Source organism: Barbatula barbatula (genome assembly GCF_947034865.1).
Source record: "Barbatula barbatula genome assembly, chromosome: 2".
NCBI lineage: Eukaryota > Metazoa > Chordata > Actinopteri > Cypriniformes > Nemacheilidae > Barbatula > Barbatula barbatula.
Window position 1 is genome coordinate 24,985,266 of NC_136767.1, and position 18,281 is coordinate 25,003,546.

Sequence of the window (18,281 nt, forward strand, 5' to 3'; positions counted from 1 at the left end):
TTTGGAAGAATGCTTGCAACAGTTCATGGCCACCTTTGACTACAATAGTAGGGAAAATTGCTTTATACATTTCTTTGTTCTGTTGATCACAAAAGAAGATATTTCGAAGAATGTAAGAAAACAAGCGTTTTCGTGCACTTACTACCATTCTTATTTTCCTACTTTGGTAGTCAAGGGTGGCCAAGAACAAGCATCATTCCAACTATATTTCTGTGTTCATCGGAGAAATGTATATAGATTCGGAACATCTTGGGTGTTAGTAAATAATGGCAGAATTTTTATTTTTGGGTGAACTGTCCCTTTAAGGCTAGTCCCAGACTTTTTTTGAGCTGTCAAAACTGAAAATAACTTGCCTTGACATATCTTAAAATATATCAGTGCCAGTGTTCTGTCTCGAGATGCACACCAGGAGTGTTTCTTTTTAAAGAATTTTTATAAAAAATATCCTAATTCATAAACCGGCACCACATCTGCTTCAGCAGCAGCATTCTCACATAATAGCAAAGCGCGAGCGGATTTGGACCAAAGTAGGCGGAGCTTAATGTGTCATAACGTAAGCGTCGGCCACACAGCGCCCCTAGAGGAGATAAATAAACAGCTGTACAGCCGCGATAAACTGCATTTTAGTTCTCGCTTCCTGCAGTTTCGTAAGTAACAGGAAACATGAGACAGAAAAAGCATCCGCCGAAGAAGTCAGTCAGCTGTCTGCCTTGTTTACATCAGCAAGAGGCGGCGGCAGAACAGAGGATGCCGCAGAGTTTTTACTGTGACATGTAACATCAAATGATAAGGAGCCATGGGCGCGTTAACGTTTCTGTCTGTGCTGTACTGGTTGCTGTTTTGCCCACTGGTGTCCGGGGAACAGGTGGCATTTGTAGAGGTGTTTCTGGAAGACCATCAGGATGTTTTACAGGGAGAGGTGGTCCAGGAGAGTCTGGAGAACGACCCCGTGGAAAACCAAAGCAAAAAGAAACCCGATCTCGAAGGAGACCTGGTTTTAGTAAGTTGGCAGGGCATGCATTCATGATCTTAATATTGCAATTGTTACATACCATGTATTTGATTTGTCTACCATGCACTGGGTTTAAAATGTACAGTTTTGCATTTTAAGACATTGCGTTCAAGTGCAATTGATGTTATGAGGGCTGTTCCAGGGTGGGTGTAGCTTGGTGGTTAAAGATAAAGGATAACAAGACTGAGACTGTATATTGTACATTCGTACATTACATTGCGCCTTTGGGCAAGACACTTATTCCAGGTTGAATTCAGGGCGTCTGTACATACATAAGTTCTCACAAAAGTAATCTATCACAATGTGTCAAGTGACATGTTATTTCTCTATGCAGCTAAAAGAGGAAGCTCTTGAATCGAATAGCAATGAAAAAGATCCAAAAGATCAGAACCCCTGGATAGGAGTGGTACCTGTCCGAATGGAGGAATGCAAAGTTTCTAATAACAACAACCAAGAGACTTTTGCGGCCTCCGTGGTTAATAAGGTATTCAAAAAATATTGTGGCAGCAGAAAAATGAATATACACCAATAAAATAGATAATTTTTTTCCTCTGTAGATGAAGCGAGCTCTTGTTTTAGGTGCATCTGCTTTGATCATACTGGCCTTGAACCAGAATACAGTCAGAGAGGTAAAGAAATAGCTATTGTGTCCCATAAACATTTAGGTGATGTAATTATGAGGTAGGTAAAGAAATGATGGCTGAAATATTTCATTTTTCTATATAGATGGATCTCTCTCAGGTCCTCTCTAAACCAATCATTGTTATTCAGACATCAGAAAATGTAACCAAGCTCATCGGAGCACTCCTCAGGTAAATACATTTCAATTCTTTATTATTTGTCTAGTTGTTGAAAATCCTCAAATATTTAAAAGGATGATTCACCCAAAATTTAAAATTCTGTCATGAGTTACTTACTCTCTAGTTGTTCCAAACCTGAATAGATATCTTTGTTTGTTTGAACACAGAAAATATTTTTAGGAAGAATGCTTGTGAACAAACAATTTTTAGACCCCATTGACTACCATTGTAGGAAAAACTATAATCTTTGTTCATCACAACAAATAAATGTATACAGATTTGGAACAACTCGAAGGTCAGTAAATGAAAACAGAAATTACATTTTCGGGGTGAACTATCCCTTTAAATTCCAAATATCCTAGATAAACAAATCGTGTGACCTTTTTGCCTTTTAGAAATTTCATTCTGTTTTTAGGGGCCTTCATGCAACGGCAAAAATCACCTATAAGACTTTTCTACAGGACAGCCTGGTAAGTGTTTCTACTGCTCATAAGCTTTTGCTATACTAGAAGGCACCTTGGTTCCATGACTGCGGTTTTGTGGTTTATTAGTGTTTAAAGTGTGATATTTCTTCATGCAATGTCACAGGGGGCCACCCTGACCCTGTGGTCCACCTGTGGGCGTTCAAGAAGCGGGCTGTACGGAGAGTGGCAGGGGGTCATATGCATCGGAGAGACCAACTCTCAAGTTCAAGTATGAATGTTAGGAAGACATCTCATGTAATGCGGATTTGTGTATTATCGCTTTTGCTTGCAGATAAAATTCAGGGTGCAGTTATGAAACGAGTGATTGGATAAAGTTTAATTTTCACTTAATAAATAATTTAAGAAGATACTTTTTTACCTCCATTTTGTCAACCTGTTCATTGTGTGTCCAGAAATATCTTCAGCAGCTGTGGAACACTGTTGTTCTGGTGGCCCTGGTCCTCTGCACAGGTGTCATAGTTCATGCTCGCTGGCAGGTCCAGAACAACCAGTTCAATGATGATTTAGAGGTGAATACTGTGGCTAGTTTTTTATACAGGTTCTTTCTTTCTCAGAATAAGACGTGCAATGATCAGTATTAAATGGTAACAGTTACAGTAAAACATTTATTTCTAAATGGTTTAATGTTAAGAAGCAAACCCTTTGTCCAACAGTCACACCTTAAGCAGGACATTTTAAAGAGATTATCAGCACTGAAGACCAGAATATACCGTCAACCTAAAGTGAGATGTGACACCACCCTAACACAGCAAATGGAGACAGAGAATTGTGCAGTTTGTTTAGAGCAATACAACAACAACCAGGTGACGTACTTGGCACACATAAAGTACATATGCTTTTTCAAAGTATAATTTTCATTGTTTAATAAAAGATTTTAAAGGGATATTCCACCCAAATATTTTAACATTCTGTCACCAGTTTTTTCTGTGGAACACAAAGAAAGATATTTGGAATAATGTCAGCAACTGAGATTTCTGGGCCACCCTTTACTACCATATAGACGAAAAAAATATTGTAACATATTTTTGTTCTGTTGAAATGTAGGAAAGCAAACAGTTCTGGTACACTTTTAACTACCATTACATTTTTCTACTATGGTAGTCAATGGTCCACCAGAAATCTCATTTGCCAACATTCTTCCAAATACCTTTGTGTTCAACCGGAAAATGAAATGTATAGAGGTTTGGAACATCTTGAGAGAGAATAATTCATGTCTGAAGATTCATTTTTTGGTGGACTATCCGTTTAACATATGCCTGCTTTTCTTTTTGGTTGTTTTAGTGTTTAAGGGTGTTACCGTGTCTCCACGAGTTCCACAGGGATTGCGTGGATCCCTGGCTTCTCCTGCAGCAAAACTGTCCACTCTGCAAACGCAGTGTACTCGGTGAGAAAGACACAACCTTCCTTTGACCCTGACTTTAATATTCATCCATATCTTCATATTATTGTCCTTTTAGGTAATCATTATTGAGCACCAGAATGGACTAGTCTGGATTAGTGGATTTAGACTGACTTCCCTGCGTGGTTCAGGTTTTCATGGCAACTAAACCACTCTTCTGTACTGTACGGTCATGATGCCGGTAATGATCTTTGACCACTCCAAGCACTATGAACTTTGACTTCTTACATGACCCGAAGAGACAAGACATTTGAAGAATTTCCTCAAAGGCAGGGATTCGTACCTGGAATCAGTTTTGGTATTTATTTATACATGTTAAACCAGTCCAGCGAGTCAAAGAATCTCCACCAGTCCTGATAATGCTTCAGAACTTGTCAAATTAACCAGGAATAAATACATACTCTAGATTTTGTTTGAAAAGTTCAAAAGAAAATGTACGTCAAATACCATTCAAGAAATCTAGAATATCGCTTGACCTGTCACATACAGGCGCTAATGCATATCCACCATGGCCACATTCCATTCGTTTTCACATAAGAAACTGAAGTTTTGGCCCAAAGTAGGTTCATATTGATCATGAACTAAACATTTAGACCTCATTAGACCGCATAAAACCTTGGCAATGTGATCATTCTGCTCTCAATGAAGAAAGAAAGCGGGCTATCGATCGCTTTTAATCAAGCATGAATGGCAGACCAAAAACGGGTCACAGGTCAGTTTTGATACCAAAGAAGGTACATTTACAAAGATGATCTGGGGCCCGTTTCAATAAGGAGGTTCCACCAACTCTAGGCTAAACCTAGTTTGGTTTACTTAGAAATGAGAAACTTTTGAGTTTTTGGTTTCAGAACAGCCAATTTGAGTCAGTTCAATTTACTCTAGCCATTATCAATGGAGCTCCGATATTAAGATTCACCATGGCACACCAAAAAAGCAACATGGCGGCAAAAAGGATTTGAGAGCGAGGCATACAGTTGATTTACTTAAGTTTAAATAAATAAACCGATAAATGTACCAATAAAAAAATAAATTAATCATTAAATGAATGAAACAACAGAAATAAGATACAAATCTTATGTTCTCACTCGGAATCAGTGCTCTAATGCTGATTGTGAGACTTCATGGTAGATAGGACACCTGTAGGGCGTGTAGGGGATGGCTGCCCGTCAAAGTTAAATGTATATTAACTTTGTCGCTTAATTTCTGCATGTATGTCTGTATCAATTTCATTATTTGTGCACTTTATTAAGTCATTTCTCATCGTCCATAGAAAACGATGCTCTGATGTAATACACGTGCGATGGCTGATGTTATTGAGCTAAGGATGGATGAGATATATTTTGAAGAAAAACGGTAGAGTTTTAATAAAAATGCACAGGGAAATGACAAAATTCCACACGGGTCCTAAATTGCTCTCCTGAAATCAAAGCACATCCCTATGAATTAATGCAGCCTCTACATTTACTGAATCCTCTATAAAAGCATATGACATTTTAGTCACTGAGATGGTCTCTGTGCAATCAAAATGTGTGCCATGAATTACTGTATAAATTAATGAGTTACACCACTTGCGCTTTAAAAGGGGGAGGAGATGGAAGTAAACTCTGGGTTTACCAAAGAAAACCTTCTCCCGACCAGATTAGGTTCACAGAGTAAGTTACTATGGTTACTGACTCGGAGTATAAATTCTCTTTTAGAAACGGGCTTGAGTTACCCCGCTTTCTCGAGTTTGACATACCTCACATTCTGAAACAGAAAACCCAGAGTTTCCCTCATTTCAGGGTTAATATACTCTGTTTTCACTAAACCTCCTTTCTGAAATGGGCCCCATTATTCTAAGGAAAGATAACTGCAGGGATGCCTACGTTGTTTTGCCGCAGAGACAAAGAGTGTTATCATGTTAAATGCATGCGAATCGGAAATATGTCAACTTTTCAGAACATTTATGTCACCCATCATGTTTTCATCATGGCACATGAGATGTTTTTGGTCCATGTTACCTCAGGAGCATATCTGGTCGAACAGGTAGAAATCTATGTACTAAGTAAAAAATCTCATTCAACACTCTCCCACTCAAAGAGAAATAACAGCAGTCTTAAGAACAGCATTTATTCATGTTTAAATCGAAAAAGCACTCATAAATATGCTTTGTTAGAAAATGCTTTTAAATGTATCTTTAGCAAGAACATACATGTTGCTCTATGTGGCAAGAGAATGTTGCCTGAAGTTCATTAACTATACGAGAAAAATGCTATCATTCTTCTGACAAAATTTGTTCACAGCCTTTGGCACGTGAATCGTTGAAATCAGACTGCAGCTGGTTTGTACAAACCTCAAATTCTGTGTTTTTTAAAAGACTGCTTTTAGGTCAAGTCTTAATGGCTTTCTGAACCTTTAGATAATTACACCTGGCTCAGATATAGGTCTTGTGAGCAATGTCTAGGATTATTTTTGCTTCAATAGTCTCATGTATTGCATCTTTTGACAACCTTTCTTGTTAAACGCTATACAAGTCGACAGTCTCAGACGTGATGTTTTTTTTATTTAACGGTGCAATAACTGTAACACTCTATTTAATAAACTCATGTTACATGGCAAAAAACTGAGACCCGTCTTATCACTTTGGTTTCTTGTCCTGTGTTGACCGTCATTACCAAAAAAACGATTCTTTAAAAAATAAATAAAAATAACATTGTTCCCTCATCATCACATCAACCTGCTGCTTTATACATAACATAAGAAATTCATCAAAATGTTTCAATCTGCAAGAAATAAAAGGCCGTTGTAAGGGACCACATTGTCATTCTGATGGTTCTCTGATATTACATGTACTGTATAATCACTGCTTGATGTCATCCAACTCCCAAATACATAATTCTTCATCAGTTTACCAAAACCAGTGTGTGTTTTGCATTCTGGGATCTGTGATTTAGGAAGGGATCATGCCTTTATTCCTCTTCCTGTCAGACATTGTTCTGCGATTGTGATTGGCTCCACGACTCTTGTAGGCCTCTTTCCTTCGACGGTCCGCGACGGTCTCCTGTGACTGTCCTTGTCCCTTTTGACCTCCTACCACATGGTTTTGTGGAGGTGGTCTGTAGCTATCAAAACACACAAACCGAAAAAAACTATGAATGTCTAATACACATATTTTCAGTGTCCTTCTGAAATTTCAGATGTCCAAATTCATTTTTCAGGAAATGAAAAAAACTTTTCAATGATTAATACGGTGTCGTAAAAGTTGAATAGCACTCTTTAATACTTTTCGATAGATATTCGCAAAACCCAGTGACAAATATAAAGGGTGACTTATAGGTATATAACAATATCAAAATCTCACTCAGCTGTCGGTTGCCTGTCATTCCTTTTTGTTACAGTCTGAAGTATACTCAAATACATACACACTGCAGATAAATTCGGTTCATGGGCGGACTGGCCATCTGGCTTACAGGGAGTTTTCCCGGTGGGCCGCTATCGTTTTTGGCCGGTAACGGACGCTTTGGCCGTTTAGACAGCTAGTGCACTACAAACGTAGTATGTGTGAATCGGGCAATATGAGCCCTTCGCTAAAGTGACAGTGTTGCCAGGTCTTCATAGAAAAAAATTCTCAAACAAAGACAAACCCAAAATAAACCTTAAAAATACAAATAACTAATATTCTATGAGACCCAAAAATCTCATATATCCACAACTGACCGTTTTTTACACCTAAAGTGTTGAGCTTTTGGGTTGCCACTGCCGAAAGTTTATAGTTGGTACGTGTTTGTTTAATTCTGTTGTTTTTCATACTTATTATAGAGAAAAGCTATGGTATACTCTAAGCTGTTCCTATGGCTGCTATCATTTATGTTTACTTTCGAAAAAGGAAAGGAATATCTTGTTTGCAAGTTGTCAATTTATGATTACTTTCTATCTCTCAATTTATTAGGTAATATACACTGTTCTTTAAAATCGTTAAATAAATTATTCTACATGATAAATACAAGGCTTCATACAGATCCTGTGATCGGTCATTTTTTCTAACTTTCTATAAGTCAGGCCCAGAAGACCTATCGTTTCTAACAGTCATGTGACCACGATAATAGAGACAATTTTGCTATTGTGTTAACACGATATCGATAGTATTGTTACATCCCTAGTTACTTTATTTTAAAATCACAAAATATGGATACAGTTTCAGGGCAGCAGTGATATGCAAGTTAGGTTTATTTACAGCTTTTGGATAGAGATAAATGTGCCCTTACCCTTTCCTGCTCTGCATGGCTGCTCTTCTGGCCTCAGCCCTCTCTCTGAGCACCGCAGGGTCTTGGATGAAGTGATCCCTCTTCACAGACTCATCCTGAGCAAGAGCACATAGACAAAAACTTAAAAAACAGGATTTTCTGGGCAAATCCGGGCATCTAAAATGGGTAAAGGCCTATGAGAGAAACAACAATGGATTAAGAAAATGTATGTAAAAGCGAAACATTTGCACCTTGTTTTCTTCCTCCTCTTCTAGCACCTCCTCAGCCCGTTTGCTTGTTCTGAGCACTTGTGGGGTAGTGAAAGGCCTGATGGGTTAAAGTCAGTTCAATATTATCAGGTTTTTTTTAATCCATTTACAGAAGGTTTCTACTGATGCAGTCTGTATTTGTTATAATATATATATTCTACCTAAAGTTAAGTATGGGCCATGTAACGTTTGTTTATGTTGTTATCACTAAAACGAAATATGGTCATACTTCAGTATAGGGGGCAATTCTCGCTATTAACAAACCATTAACAATGACCTATTCCCCAATAAACGATTAATTTGTTGCTTATTAATAGTTATTAAGGTAGTTTTTAGGTATTGGGTAGGATAAGGGATGTAGAGTATGGTCATGCAGAATATGTGCTTTATAAGTACTAATAAACAGCCAATATGCCAATAATAGGCATGCTTATAACAACCAGTTAATAGTGAGAATTGTCCCCTATACTGAAGTGTTATCAGAAAATTCAATGAAGTAAATTCAACATGTATAATAACAAAGCATGTAAAGACATTTTACCTAATTTTCAATAATTCATCCTCTTCATCCAGGTCATTGGCTCCTATTTGGTTGATATCATACGTGTCGTCATATTCATCATCGTAATCGTCCAAGTCAAAAGCATTATGGTCTGCAATGGGAATCTCATCCACCACAGTCTCGTAGGCTTGATATCTCTCTCTCTGCTCTTCTATGTGCTGTTTGTCATTGAGTGTGGCACGTGCACTCTCCCCCTGTCTGTGATATGTGATATTTTTTTTAGCAGACACAAACCATCTTGTACATCTTGAGCTGAATAATCCATCACCACCTTTCAAGTCTGGTTTAAGTTGTACTGTTTCGTATCCAACACGATAGCTTGTTTAAAAACTGACAAATTGAAATAAAACTGCAGACAAATTAATTGCAGGGCAAGATGGAGTAATGTTTAAAGTAGGTATTTATTTTTAACAATTTACCTCCGACCCTTCCATACTCGACTCATGTCCAGTCGGTCGCGGTTGAACACGTCAAACTCATCGTCGTCAAACACATTCGATCTGGAGCTCAAAACGTCAGGGACCTCCTTCTTCACAGGCCTACAGGGCAGCATTACAAAGCCATTAGCCAATAATGAAGCAGATTTTTAACTGAACCATAAATCATTACACAACATTAGACTTTACCTGGCCATTGCCCTGTCCAGTTTGTCAAGTGAAGGGGGCAGGTTATCTTCCAGGATGTTGTTGATGACAAGTTCAGAATTGTAACCGTACTCTTCCAAACACGCTAGTATGAATCCGTCTCCCAAGTCCGGGAACAGATCTCGAAAATGACACAGCAGAGACTCCAATTCTCCAGCACTCACAGTGCACGCTGCCCCCTATGGGACGAATGAAAAAAAAGGACCAATGGAAAGTCAGAGGCAGGAAATACATTTTGATATATTTTATAGCAGCTAAAAACCTTACATTGTCTCCCTTATGAGGTGTCTCAGAGATAGCTTCTGCTCCTCTCAGCTCCTCTCTGACTCCCGCAATTCCAGCTCCTTCCTCCATGGAAGCTGATACATCCCTGCCAGACTTGCTTCTGGCTCCTGCACTGTGATTGGCTGACGAGACTGCAGAAGGGAAGCTCCTCTTCTTCCCCACGCTCTCCCAGGCAGACTCTACACCCTGCAATAGGTACGACGTCCTGGTCTCATCTCTGAGCCAGAAAATCAGGGAGAATAAAACCACATTGAGACCACATTCTGTTCTAGTTGTTATGCCGATTCTTTCTCTTTTTAAAATGAGCCCTGTCTTAAGTTCCACTATGTCTCCTTCATGAAGGATACAAGTGAGGGAAGGCCTGCTGAAGGAGACTGACATCATCAGCTATAGGAAACTGTTCATCGTAATCTGCCAGGAATCTGAGGAGGAAAGAGACAAACGGTTCATTCACTACTTTAGATACACAACACAGCCAAACATTTGGTACATCATTTCTATATAGGTGACCCGGGTCACCTTTTCTCTTGAAGAAAAGCTGTGAAGGTTTGTAGAAGTTCTTCTACGCAGGACGGCATGTTTTCAGACCTGTGAAAATAAATAAACATTTTGAGTTATATGTACACACAACAGAAATGAAAAGTTTAGCAAATACAGCCGAAGAAAAAAAATTCTGTCTATTTATACCAAGTACAAATAGCCTGCCTTGTTGGTAGAGCCTATTTACACTAGCTCCGACCACCAATTTGTGACACCAGTGGTGTAAAGTATACAGTATATACATTTTGACGGGAGACGGTGTTCTAATTCACCTCTTGCTGAAAACGCTCTGTAACCTTTTTCTATAACCTTATAGACTATAAAGGCATCTGTTTTATGAAAAAAAAAATGTATTCATAACGTTTAAGTTTAGGATAAGGTTAGGGCTTTAATATCTCAATAGGTTACCATCAGTGTAATAAATATAATGATTGACACTCTCTTATTATGGCAAAATGTTTAATCCACAACAATACTAAGGTCCAAATAGTTATCTGCCACTATTATTAAGTATCAATAGCATCTAACTACTATTTGTTCTTAATCCAAAGAAAATACAGCTATTTTTGGTTAGTGGAAATAGCATATCGCAAATAGCCGCTGCCAATTTTTTAATAAAAATTCTGAATGTACTACTTATAAATATGTGTTTAGGCAAAATTATAGTTTTGTTTACTTCTGTGAACTACTAACAATATACCAAATTTTGAATTAAAATGTAATTCCTTTTTGCACTTATAGGAAAAGATGCTCTGTGTTTTTTTAGACCTCAAATACTGCAAAGAAAACAAGTTCACATTCACTTTTTCCTAAAACTTGTACACATACTACTGTTTGCTTAAGAGTCAAAAAAATATATGCATGTGATAACCTTGCTATTTACTAGTTTTCATGTTTCTTGTCATGGTGTCTTGTTTCTTGTCTATCTTTCACATTGCAGTTGGATGACTTTATGTCACCCGTAGGTTTGATTTTATTGAAATTCAACAGATACTGGACTGGAATGGCCACAATACATAAACAAATGCTGAATAAATCAAAATTGAACGGTTTCTTCATTTTTGCTATCGCCCCACCCTCCTCTATAGACGTGTGTCATTGGATCTCTAATCATAAGAATATGTCTGTTTTCCTCACCCTTCCAGTATGGGCTGTAAACATGTGTGTTGAAGCAGTAGGTGCACAATCTCCACCAGTTTCTTTCTGGAATGAGACACTTGTCTCCACATATCCGCCTGCAAACTGAGACATCACACAAAAGTTCACTAATGTGTACACATTCCTGAAAGAGTGTTAATGTTTGCCAGCACATCACATCAGTGTAAGATCGGGTGTGAAGTAAACTCTGCATTATAACCTTTTATTGAAATTTCTCTTCCTCACTGCGTTTTCCAGGTCTGGAATTACCATCGCATAGAATGATGATAATCTACATCAACAAAAGAAATTCAGTGTTACAATATATATTTTTGTAATCGGTAATGTCTGAATGTATATGATATATCAAAAAATGTATTGCTCCTAAGAAAAGGGATATCTTAAAACGTTTTATGTGATTGTATCTGTTACACCTGTAAAGAAAGTTGTGCTGTTTAAAAGAAGAACAAGCCTCAGGGAAGATGTCCAGGAAAGAGTGGATAGTGATGCACGTGTCACAAATGTACATCACCAATTCTGTAAGCTCCTATTATTAAACAAGTAAAAACAACATATTTAAGCAACAACATTATAATTATTTTATCATGGTGAGTAATTCAGAATAAAAGTGGACTTATATAGAGACAAAGTGAAATAAGATTTTGTTGACCTCCTCCGGCATTGACATGGGAGTTAGACATCTGTTTGCATTCAGTTTGAGAGGTTGGCTGGCACCTACATCTTCTGACTGAATTCCACACTTCTCTAAAACAGTATCAAACACCTAAAATGTACACACACACAAATACATTTTAGGTAGCTCAACAAAAATCTATAGAGATGCTTGACTCATTGCAAGATCGCCTACCTGAATGATTGAAGGTATTGTCTCATTCAGATCGCCGTAATAACTTGGTTGTTGAGTAAAAATGTTCTCTGAAAAAAACAGAAAATTCATCAAGTAGTAGTGGTCATATATATCTATAAATAATTATCTGATCCCCTGCTGATTTTTTTCTAAGTTTGCCTGCTCACAAAGAAATTAAGGGTCTAAAATTTTACGGTAGGTTTCAAATAATTATTTCCCTCACTGTATATCATATACAATACATACCGATCATTTTGTGAAGCAATTGGGAATTTCCTTTCCCAAACAGCACGCACAAATCCAGAATTTTAGGAATGTCAAAAAGGTAGTTGTTATAAATAATCTCAGCAAACACAGCGGGGGTGATGAAGTTTTCCTGAAGAAGGAAAAAGTTAATGTTTTATATTTGGCAAAAAGGTGCCCATGTGGCACCAATTCCAAATTTGAATTAATTTAATAAAAACTAACAGCACACAAAATACTTTGTAATTTAGTGGCAAAATACACATAATAATAGAAAATATCATATGCTTCCTGTAAAGCAAGAATAAACAAACAAGACTGTACCTTGGACTCTTTGTGCGTAGCCATTCTAAGAAACACCATAAACACAGAGCGGTGAATGTTCCTCTGCATGCTGGCTACTGCTGGCGTAGACGAGAGACCAGTCCGGTCCAAACCACGTGGAGTGTGCCTCAAATAAGAGTCCAAACACCTCTGTAAAGACTCATCAAACACCACCTAATGGGGGAGAAAAGGCCAAAGGGTGAAGAAAAAAAGACATACATAAGAGATGTGTCAATACACATCACATTAAATAATGTAAAAACGATGTTTGTGAATTAGCTATTCTAACCTGACACCAGAACTTGTCATGAGGTAAGGCCAACAACCACTCCAGGTCTTCTGAGATGAACTGAGCAAGCTCCAGGAACTCCTCAACTAGTGCAGGAGTCCCATCCTCAGGTGGGGGTTTATAAGGTATGAAACATCTCTCCTCCTTTCGGTCGGGATGCTGATGATAGAGATCCAAACCCATGACCGTGACGTCATCATTCGGATGAGAAGAACTGTACTATATCATTTTATTCTACTCTAGGAAGGGTCTTGCACCCAAACTATTTTAAATGTGGATATGGATCTAAAGCAAGGCATTCACTCACTAGTGCTGGCAGGGTGCGTTCTCCGCCCTGGGGTCCAGAGGGCTCGGTCACATGTAGTTCATCTAAAGGCACTTTTGCACACGCCATTTTCACATGCTCTACTGCAGGGACACAACAGCACAGAAAACCACCATATGAGATCTGATCACTGAATATACTGTAATCGAAATAAACTTATTATGGCAAGATTTGATCATCTACACTGTCACAATAAAGTTAAAGGATTAGCCAAGAAATAAATGAGACACGACGCACCTACTTATGATTATTTTTGATTGTCAAGAGACATTTTTATTTATCTATTGTCTGGAACGATACATTTCAGGCAAAAGTATCAGAGATCAACAAGCAAAAAGATTAGTTGATAAAACCAGAACAATATTCTGACACGAGAGAGACTGTGTTATTCAATAGCATGCTATCCGTAAGCTTACTATTACACGATTGGCTGCTACAGTGTTAGCGGCCAGGCTACTTCTGCCGGTGTCCAGCAACATGTGACGACCAGATATTTTTATCACTTTAGTAAAACATAACGTCAGACAGTAATAAAAACGGACCAATCTGCTGACTTACTGCTACTAATTTGTTACTCATACAACCACAATGATAAAACTCTTTCGAAAACAAAGTTAGCCGGCCTGCATTTAAACGGCAGTACGTATATTTCAGATCATTTACTCACAATATAACATCTAAGAATGATCTATATTTAAAAAATACAGGAAAATATCTCACCTCTCTGAAGCGTTTAGCAGATGTTTCACAGCTTGAACTAAAGTAATCACATCCATCTGCACGAACTTCCGGTATACTCCTCCCGACGAGTTTTCAAAATAAAAGACGCCGTATGTCATTTGGTCGTGGGACACCTCCACGAGAATTATTCATGGCTTTACATTTCGTAAATATTTTACGAGACTTTTGATATTTTTTTGTATTTTAACATTCTGAATTGCACAGGAGAACACTACGTTGTATTACGAATTAGGATAGAACACACAATGATGAAAATGTTACTTAATGTTATAAGTAGCTAAAAACAGTGTGCGTATAACTGATAGACATTGTGGCAGTTGATCTTCTGTGCTGTTAGTTCTGGTAAAACATAAAATCTTCATATCTATGCATCCCAACTAACAAACGTCATTCCAAAGGCTGCCACCGGGTGTCGTACCGTCCTCACGTCATAAACACTCATTGAAAGTTTAGATTTCGGTACCAGTATACTTCCAAAATGGTTTATACTCACATCTACATTAACGTAATGTGTTTAGATTAACTCTTATTATTGATGCTTTTAAAATATTTTCAAGCACTTCATTGGTAAAATTCCAACGAGCGAATTGTCAAATTCGTGATATCTTCATCGGTTAAAAGGCTCGACGCACAAAATCTCAATACGCTGTTTAAAATCCCAAATCCCACAAAAGCCACGCCATGTTCCCCCACTGACTGTGTCGCCTCATCTATTCCTATTTGCGTAACGGAGGCTCCACCTTTCCAGCATTGCAGTGACCTCAGCAGTGGGCTGAATTGAGCTGGGTGGGAGTTTCGGGCTCGTATTCCTGAACGCGCATTCAAGGATCACGATTTAACGGTGAATGCGAAGAATAAGGGTTTCGCCGGCTTGTGCTGAACGGTGCGGGATCGCGTTCGTGTTTGCATGCATCTAACGACAGGGATCAAATAAACGAGGAATGTGGGATTTACAGAATGCCCAACAGCGTTGGAAAAAGATTTAAACCCACCAAATACATCCCGGTGTCCACCGCCGCCACTCTTCTGGTGGGGTCCACCACTTTATTCTTTGTTTTCACGTAAGTTTGCAATGATTTTTCTTGCGTTATTTGGGGATGCTGTGTGGGGGATTGTAAGCCGCATTTGGACCACTAGAGTAAGTTTCATGACAGTTAAATGGCCACAAGGCCTGTGGTTGACATAAATGCTTTGAACTATGTTTTTGATATATCATATAGACTGTTCATTTGTATTTTAAAGTCAGCATTTGTAGTATGTGTGTGCGGGGTTCCAAATTAGATGATATTAGTCATGTGAGCTGCTGAAATCTGTAAATAATGATACTGATTTTTACACTTTTTGTTACTGAAGGTGGAAGCTCATATTTGTATTAATGCTTATTCTGACACCACAGATAAAGATCTGTGTATGATTGTGTGTGCCATCTCTGTAGTGAAGGCTGCTTAGAAGACTGATCTTGGCTATTTCAACTCCTTTAACTTTGATGTGAAATATCAACAGAAAATTGATTGATAGCTGGGAATAGTTGTAAATCGGTGTCATTCATCATCAGTGAGTAATAGACTGACAAGAGCAAACCTTTTTACATGCTTTGATTTGAAGGGGTTCATTCTTCCGACCACTTTTGCTTTATCTATTCCTTTACAAATATCATGCCAGAATGAGAATACGCTCGGTGATCTTTATTTATTCAGCTTGAAGATGTGATAAAGTGCCAAGCTCTTTTTCAGAGTACCCCAAACATGGGGTCATGGTTCAAAGTCAGTGTTTACTCAAACTACATCATAGGGCTGCTCGGTTATGATACAAATCACAAACGTGATTATTTTGGCCAATATTGAGATCCCGATTATTAACGTAGAACAATATTGGAGAAGCCCAATGACTAAATGTAAATGTAATATAGAAAATAAAAAACTTGGCTGTGAATTTATACTATAAAGAGAGGATCCTTGCAAAATGGAATGCGGCACAATAATTGTTTACCTCGATTATTTTGTTTTTGTAATTGATGAAGGCCAAAATTGACGATTACAATTAATTTTCGATGAATTGCACAGCCCTACTACATCCTTATTGCACAAGTTAAAGTGGTCCCTTAGCACGGCGAAAACTAATATTATAGTTTGTTTTAGATGCAATGCAATGTGTATACACGATTTAAGGTTCAATATTTTCCACATACCGGGCATGTTTGTATCTCCTCTTTGCCCCGCCTCTCTTACAATGCTCATCGCGCTGAAAAGTGATGTGTGCTATGATTGGCCAGATTACCTGTGCGTAGTGATTGGTAGAATACTGCAAGCGTGTAACGGTAATGTAACGCCTCTTATCATATTTGGAACATCAGGTTCCAAAGCAATTGTACTGACAGGTACGCCCACCTTACTTGCGTTTACATTTGGGCGGTCTTAGTCAAATCATACCACGAACTGACATAGATTTGTGGGGGTGTGGTTACACAAGTTATTTCAGACAGGTTCTGGGTGAGCATTCGCTTTTAGATGGAACAAAAGATGCATTCTAACACTTAAATTTTTGCAATTGTACATGTCTAATACATGCATGGGCAATTTACAACACACCAAAGACACAGAAAAACACAGATTCGCACCATGAAACCCCTTTAAAACCTCTACTGTAGTTCAATGGTGTAAAATAACCAAGTCATTGAGGCTTTAACCTTCTTCAGCTTAAAGTTCATATCCTTAATCTTTTTAAACATATGATAAACTTTATAACATCCGTGAACTCTTTACTTCAGAGGTCACGGTTTGGAGCACGTTCTCTTCGATACTCTGGATTAGACCCAGTCCGGTTACAGTACCTTTGCAAGCTAAATCTCATGCAAATATTGGAGAAACTGGTTCCTGGAAAGATCTATGTCCAACCTCAGACCTTCAAAACCACAATGCCACATGTATTTAAAACAATGCTCAGATGTGGTGTTGTTAAGGTGAACGTCAATACCTGAGGCCACACTTACTCACTAGAGAGCAGGCTGTAGACCTGAATTTGAGAAGTGGTGGGGATCTGAGTGTTACACAGATCTTAACAGTGTTGTTTCCAGTCGGTTGTCCCAGATGATCTCTGATGTCAAGGGCAGCGGCACGGATTGAGTAGATGTGTGACTTGGACCTTGTGATCTATTTTCTGTTTCACAACAATGAACGGGACAGCTTTCAGTAGTAGTTCAAGAAGTAGTCTTGAGATTATGCTCCCTGCCAAGTGAGATTCTACCATGGGTTTAATTTAAGGCCTGTAATGAAATGCTTATTTTCATTCGTATTAATCTTTGTTCCCTGCTGTGTCTTAATGGGCATGTCATTTTTCTACGTTTTCGTCATACACACTTACAAGCACGCACAAATAAAAATACACACAATAACACAAACAGTTTTTGCTTTAATGAGTTTTAGAAAGTCAATCTGTGGTTGTTTATCATGTGAACGAAAGGATATAGATCAATTAATTGAAGTGTTTGATAACATGGATAGATTTGCGAAAGATCTTTGCCAAAATTGTTTAGCACGCTGTCAAAGAGAGAATAATATTTGGCTGATGAATTGCATATAATTCTGACGATAATGAATTAATCAGGCTGGAGAGTCAAACAGAGATATCATCAGCATGTGTTATTCAGAAACTGCAGCGTGCAGAGAGATAAAGTGATAAAACGTGGAAGGTGGTTTGAGGGGTATAGTGGATGGATATCTCTGTTGTTTGCTGACAATATTTGACTATAAAAAATGTTCGACAATATGTAACTGAATGGATCAAAGTGAAAAATCGAAATTAATGCAGAATAATGCAGCAGACTGTAGTTTTTCTGCCACTAGTGGCACCGAATAAATTTGCAAAAATATAGATTTTTTCATACATGGTTCCCAAAGACTCCCCTTAACAGTTATTGTTTGGACAAACAGGTTGTCCCCAGACCAAATCCACAGCATTGGTTAAGCCAGACGTTAGGGTTCACGGTTTGTATGGTTATTTTCTAGAAGACCAATATATTGCCATGGCTTAAATAATTACTAATTAGAATTTTTTTTTACTTTCCAAATTTATGATTGTCTCTGATAAACATATTTGAACATAACTGAAAACATTAAAACTTGAAAACAGTCACAAA

The 18,281-nt window shown here is 38.0% G+C and overlaps 3 protein-coding genes across 5 annotated transcripts in view; 2 read left to right on the forward strand and 1 right to left on the reverse strand.

Moving 5' to 3' along the window:
• The first annotated feature begins 650 nt into the window (after window positions 1–650).
• On the forward strand, window positions 651–6,292 carry rnf215 (ring finger protein 215). 2 transcript variants are annotated; one of them, XM_079482908.1, is made up of 10 exons: window positions 651–1,000; window positions 1,347–1,496; window positions 1,570–1,641; window positions 1,739–1,824; window positions 2,228–2,282; window positions 2,401–2,505; window positions 2,690–2,806; window positions 2,951–3,100; window positions 3,579–3,681; window positions 3,755–6,292. In XM_079482908.1, exons 1-10 carry the CDS (start codon window positions 797–799, stop codon window positions 3,766–3,768), a joined length of 1,056 nt encoding a protein of 351 aa, XP_079339034.1. In that variant the 5' UTR covers window positions 651–796; the 3' UTR covers window positions 3,769–6,292. The 2 variants fall into 2 exon arrangements, with proteins under 2 accessions (XP_079339034.1, XP_079339033.1); XM_079482907.1 differs by having other exon boundaries at window positions 666–1,000; window positions 3,579–3,838.
• ascc2 (activating signal cointegrator 1 complex subunit 2) lies at window positions 5,771–14,898 on the reverse strand. Its single transcript, XM_079482885.1, has 19 exons — window positions 14,126–14,898; window positions 13,388–13,488; window positions 13,081–13,239; window positions 12,792–12,965; window positions 12,471–12,600; window positions 12,225–12,292; window positions 12,027–12,140; window positions 11,791–11,903; window positions 11,577–11,648; window positions 11,357–11,461; window positions 10,199–10,267; window positions 10,027–10,101; window positions 9,662–9,896; window positions 9,377–9,573; window positions 9,170–9,289; window positions 8,730–8,948; window positions 8,171–8,246; window positions 7,941–8,035; window positions 5,771–6,797 (listed from the first exon to the last, which is right to left on the reverse strand). The coding sequence occupies exons 2-19, from the start codon at window positions 13,472–13,474 to the stop codon at window positions 6,626–6,628; spliced, it is 2,280 nt and encodes a 759-aa protein (XP_079339011.1). The 5' UTR covers window positions 13,475–13,488; window positions 14,126–14,898; the 3' UTR covers window positions 5,771–6,625.
• Window positions 14,882–18,281, forward strand: part of zdhhc8b (zDHHC palmitoyltransferase 8b) — a 45,147-nt gene continuing 41,747 nt past the window's right edge. For both annotated transcript variants that reach the window (XR_013788078.1, XM_079482869.1), the window contains exon 1: window positions 14,882–15,207. Coding sequence is in view for 1 of the 2 variants with exons in the window: in XM_079482869.1 (XP_079338995.1) it covers window positions 15,104–15,207 (104 nt within the window). In the remaining variant the exon portion in view is untranslated. The remainder of the gene's footprint in view (window positions 15,208–18,281) is intronic.

Coding starts and splice junctions, on each gene's coding strand:
- rnf215 (XM_079482907.1), top strand. CDS start 797: ATGGGCGCGTTAACGTTTCTGTCTGTGCTGTACTGGTTGCTGTTTTGC. Junction 1,497..1,569: donor CGGCCTCCGTGGTTAATAAG/GTATTCAAAAAA, acceptor TTTCCTCTGTAG/ATGAAGCGAGCTCTTGTTTT. Junction 2,506..2,689: donor AGACCAACTCTCAAGTTCAA/GTATGAATGTTA, acceptor TTGTGTGTCCAG/AAATATCTTCAGCAGCTGTG.
- ascc2 (XM_079482885.1), bottom strand. CDS start 13,474: ATGGCGTGTGCAAAAGTGCCTTTAGATGAACTACATGTGACCGAGCCC. Junction 11,649..11,790: donor CAGCACAACTTTCTTTACAG/GTGTAACAGATA, acceptor TTGTTGATGTAG/ATTATCATCATTCTATGCGA. Junction 6,798..7,940: donor GCCATGCAGAGCAGGAAAGG/GTAAGGGCACAT, acceptor GTGTTTTGATAG/CTACAGACCACCTCCACAAA.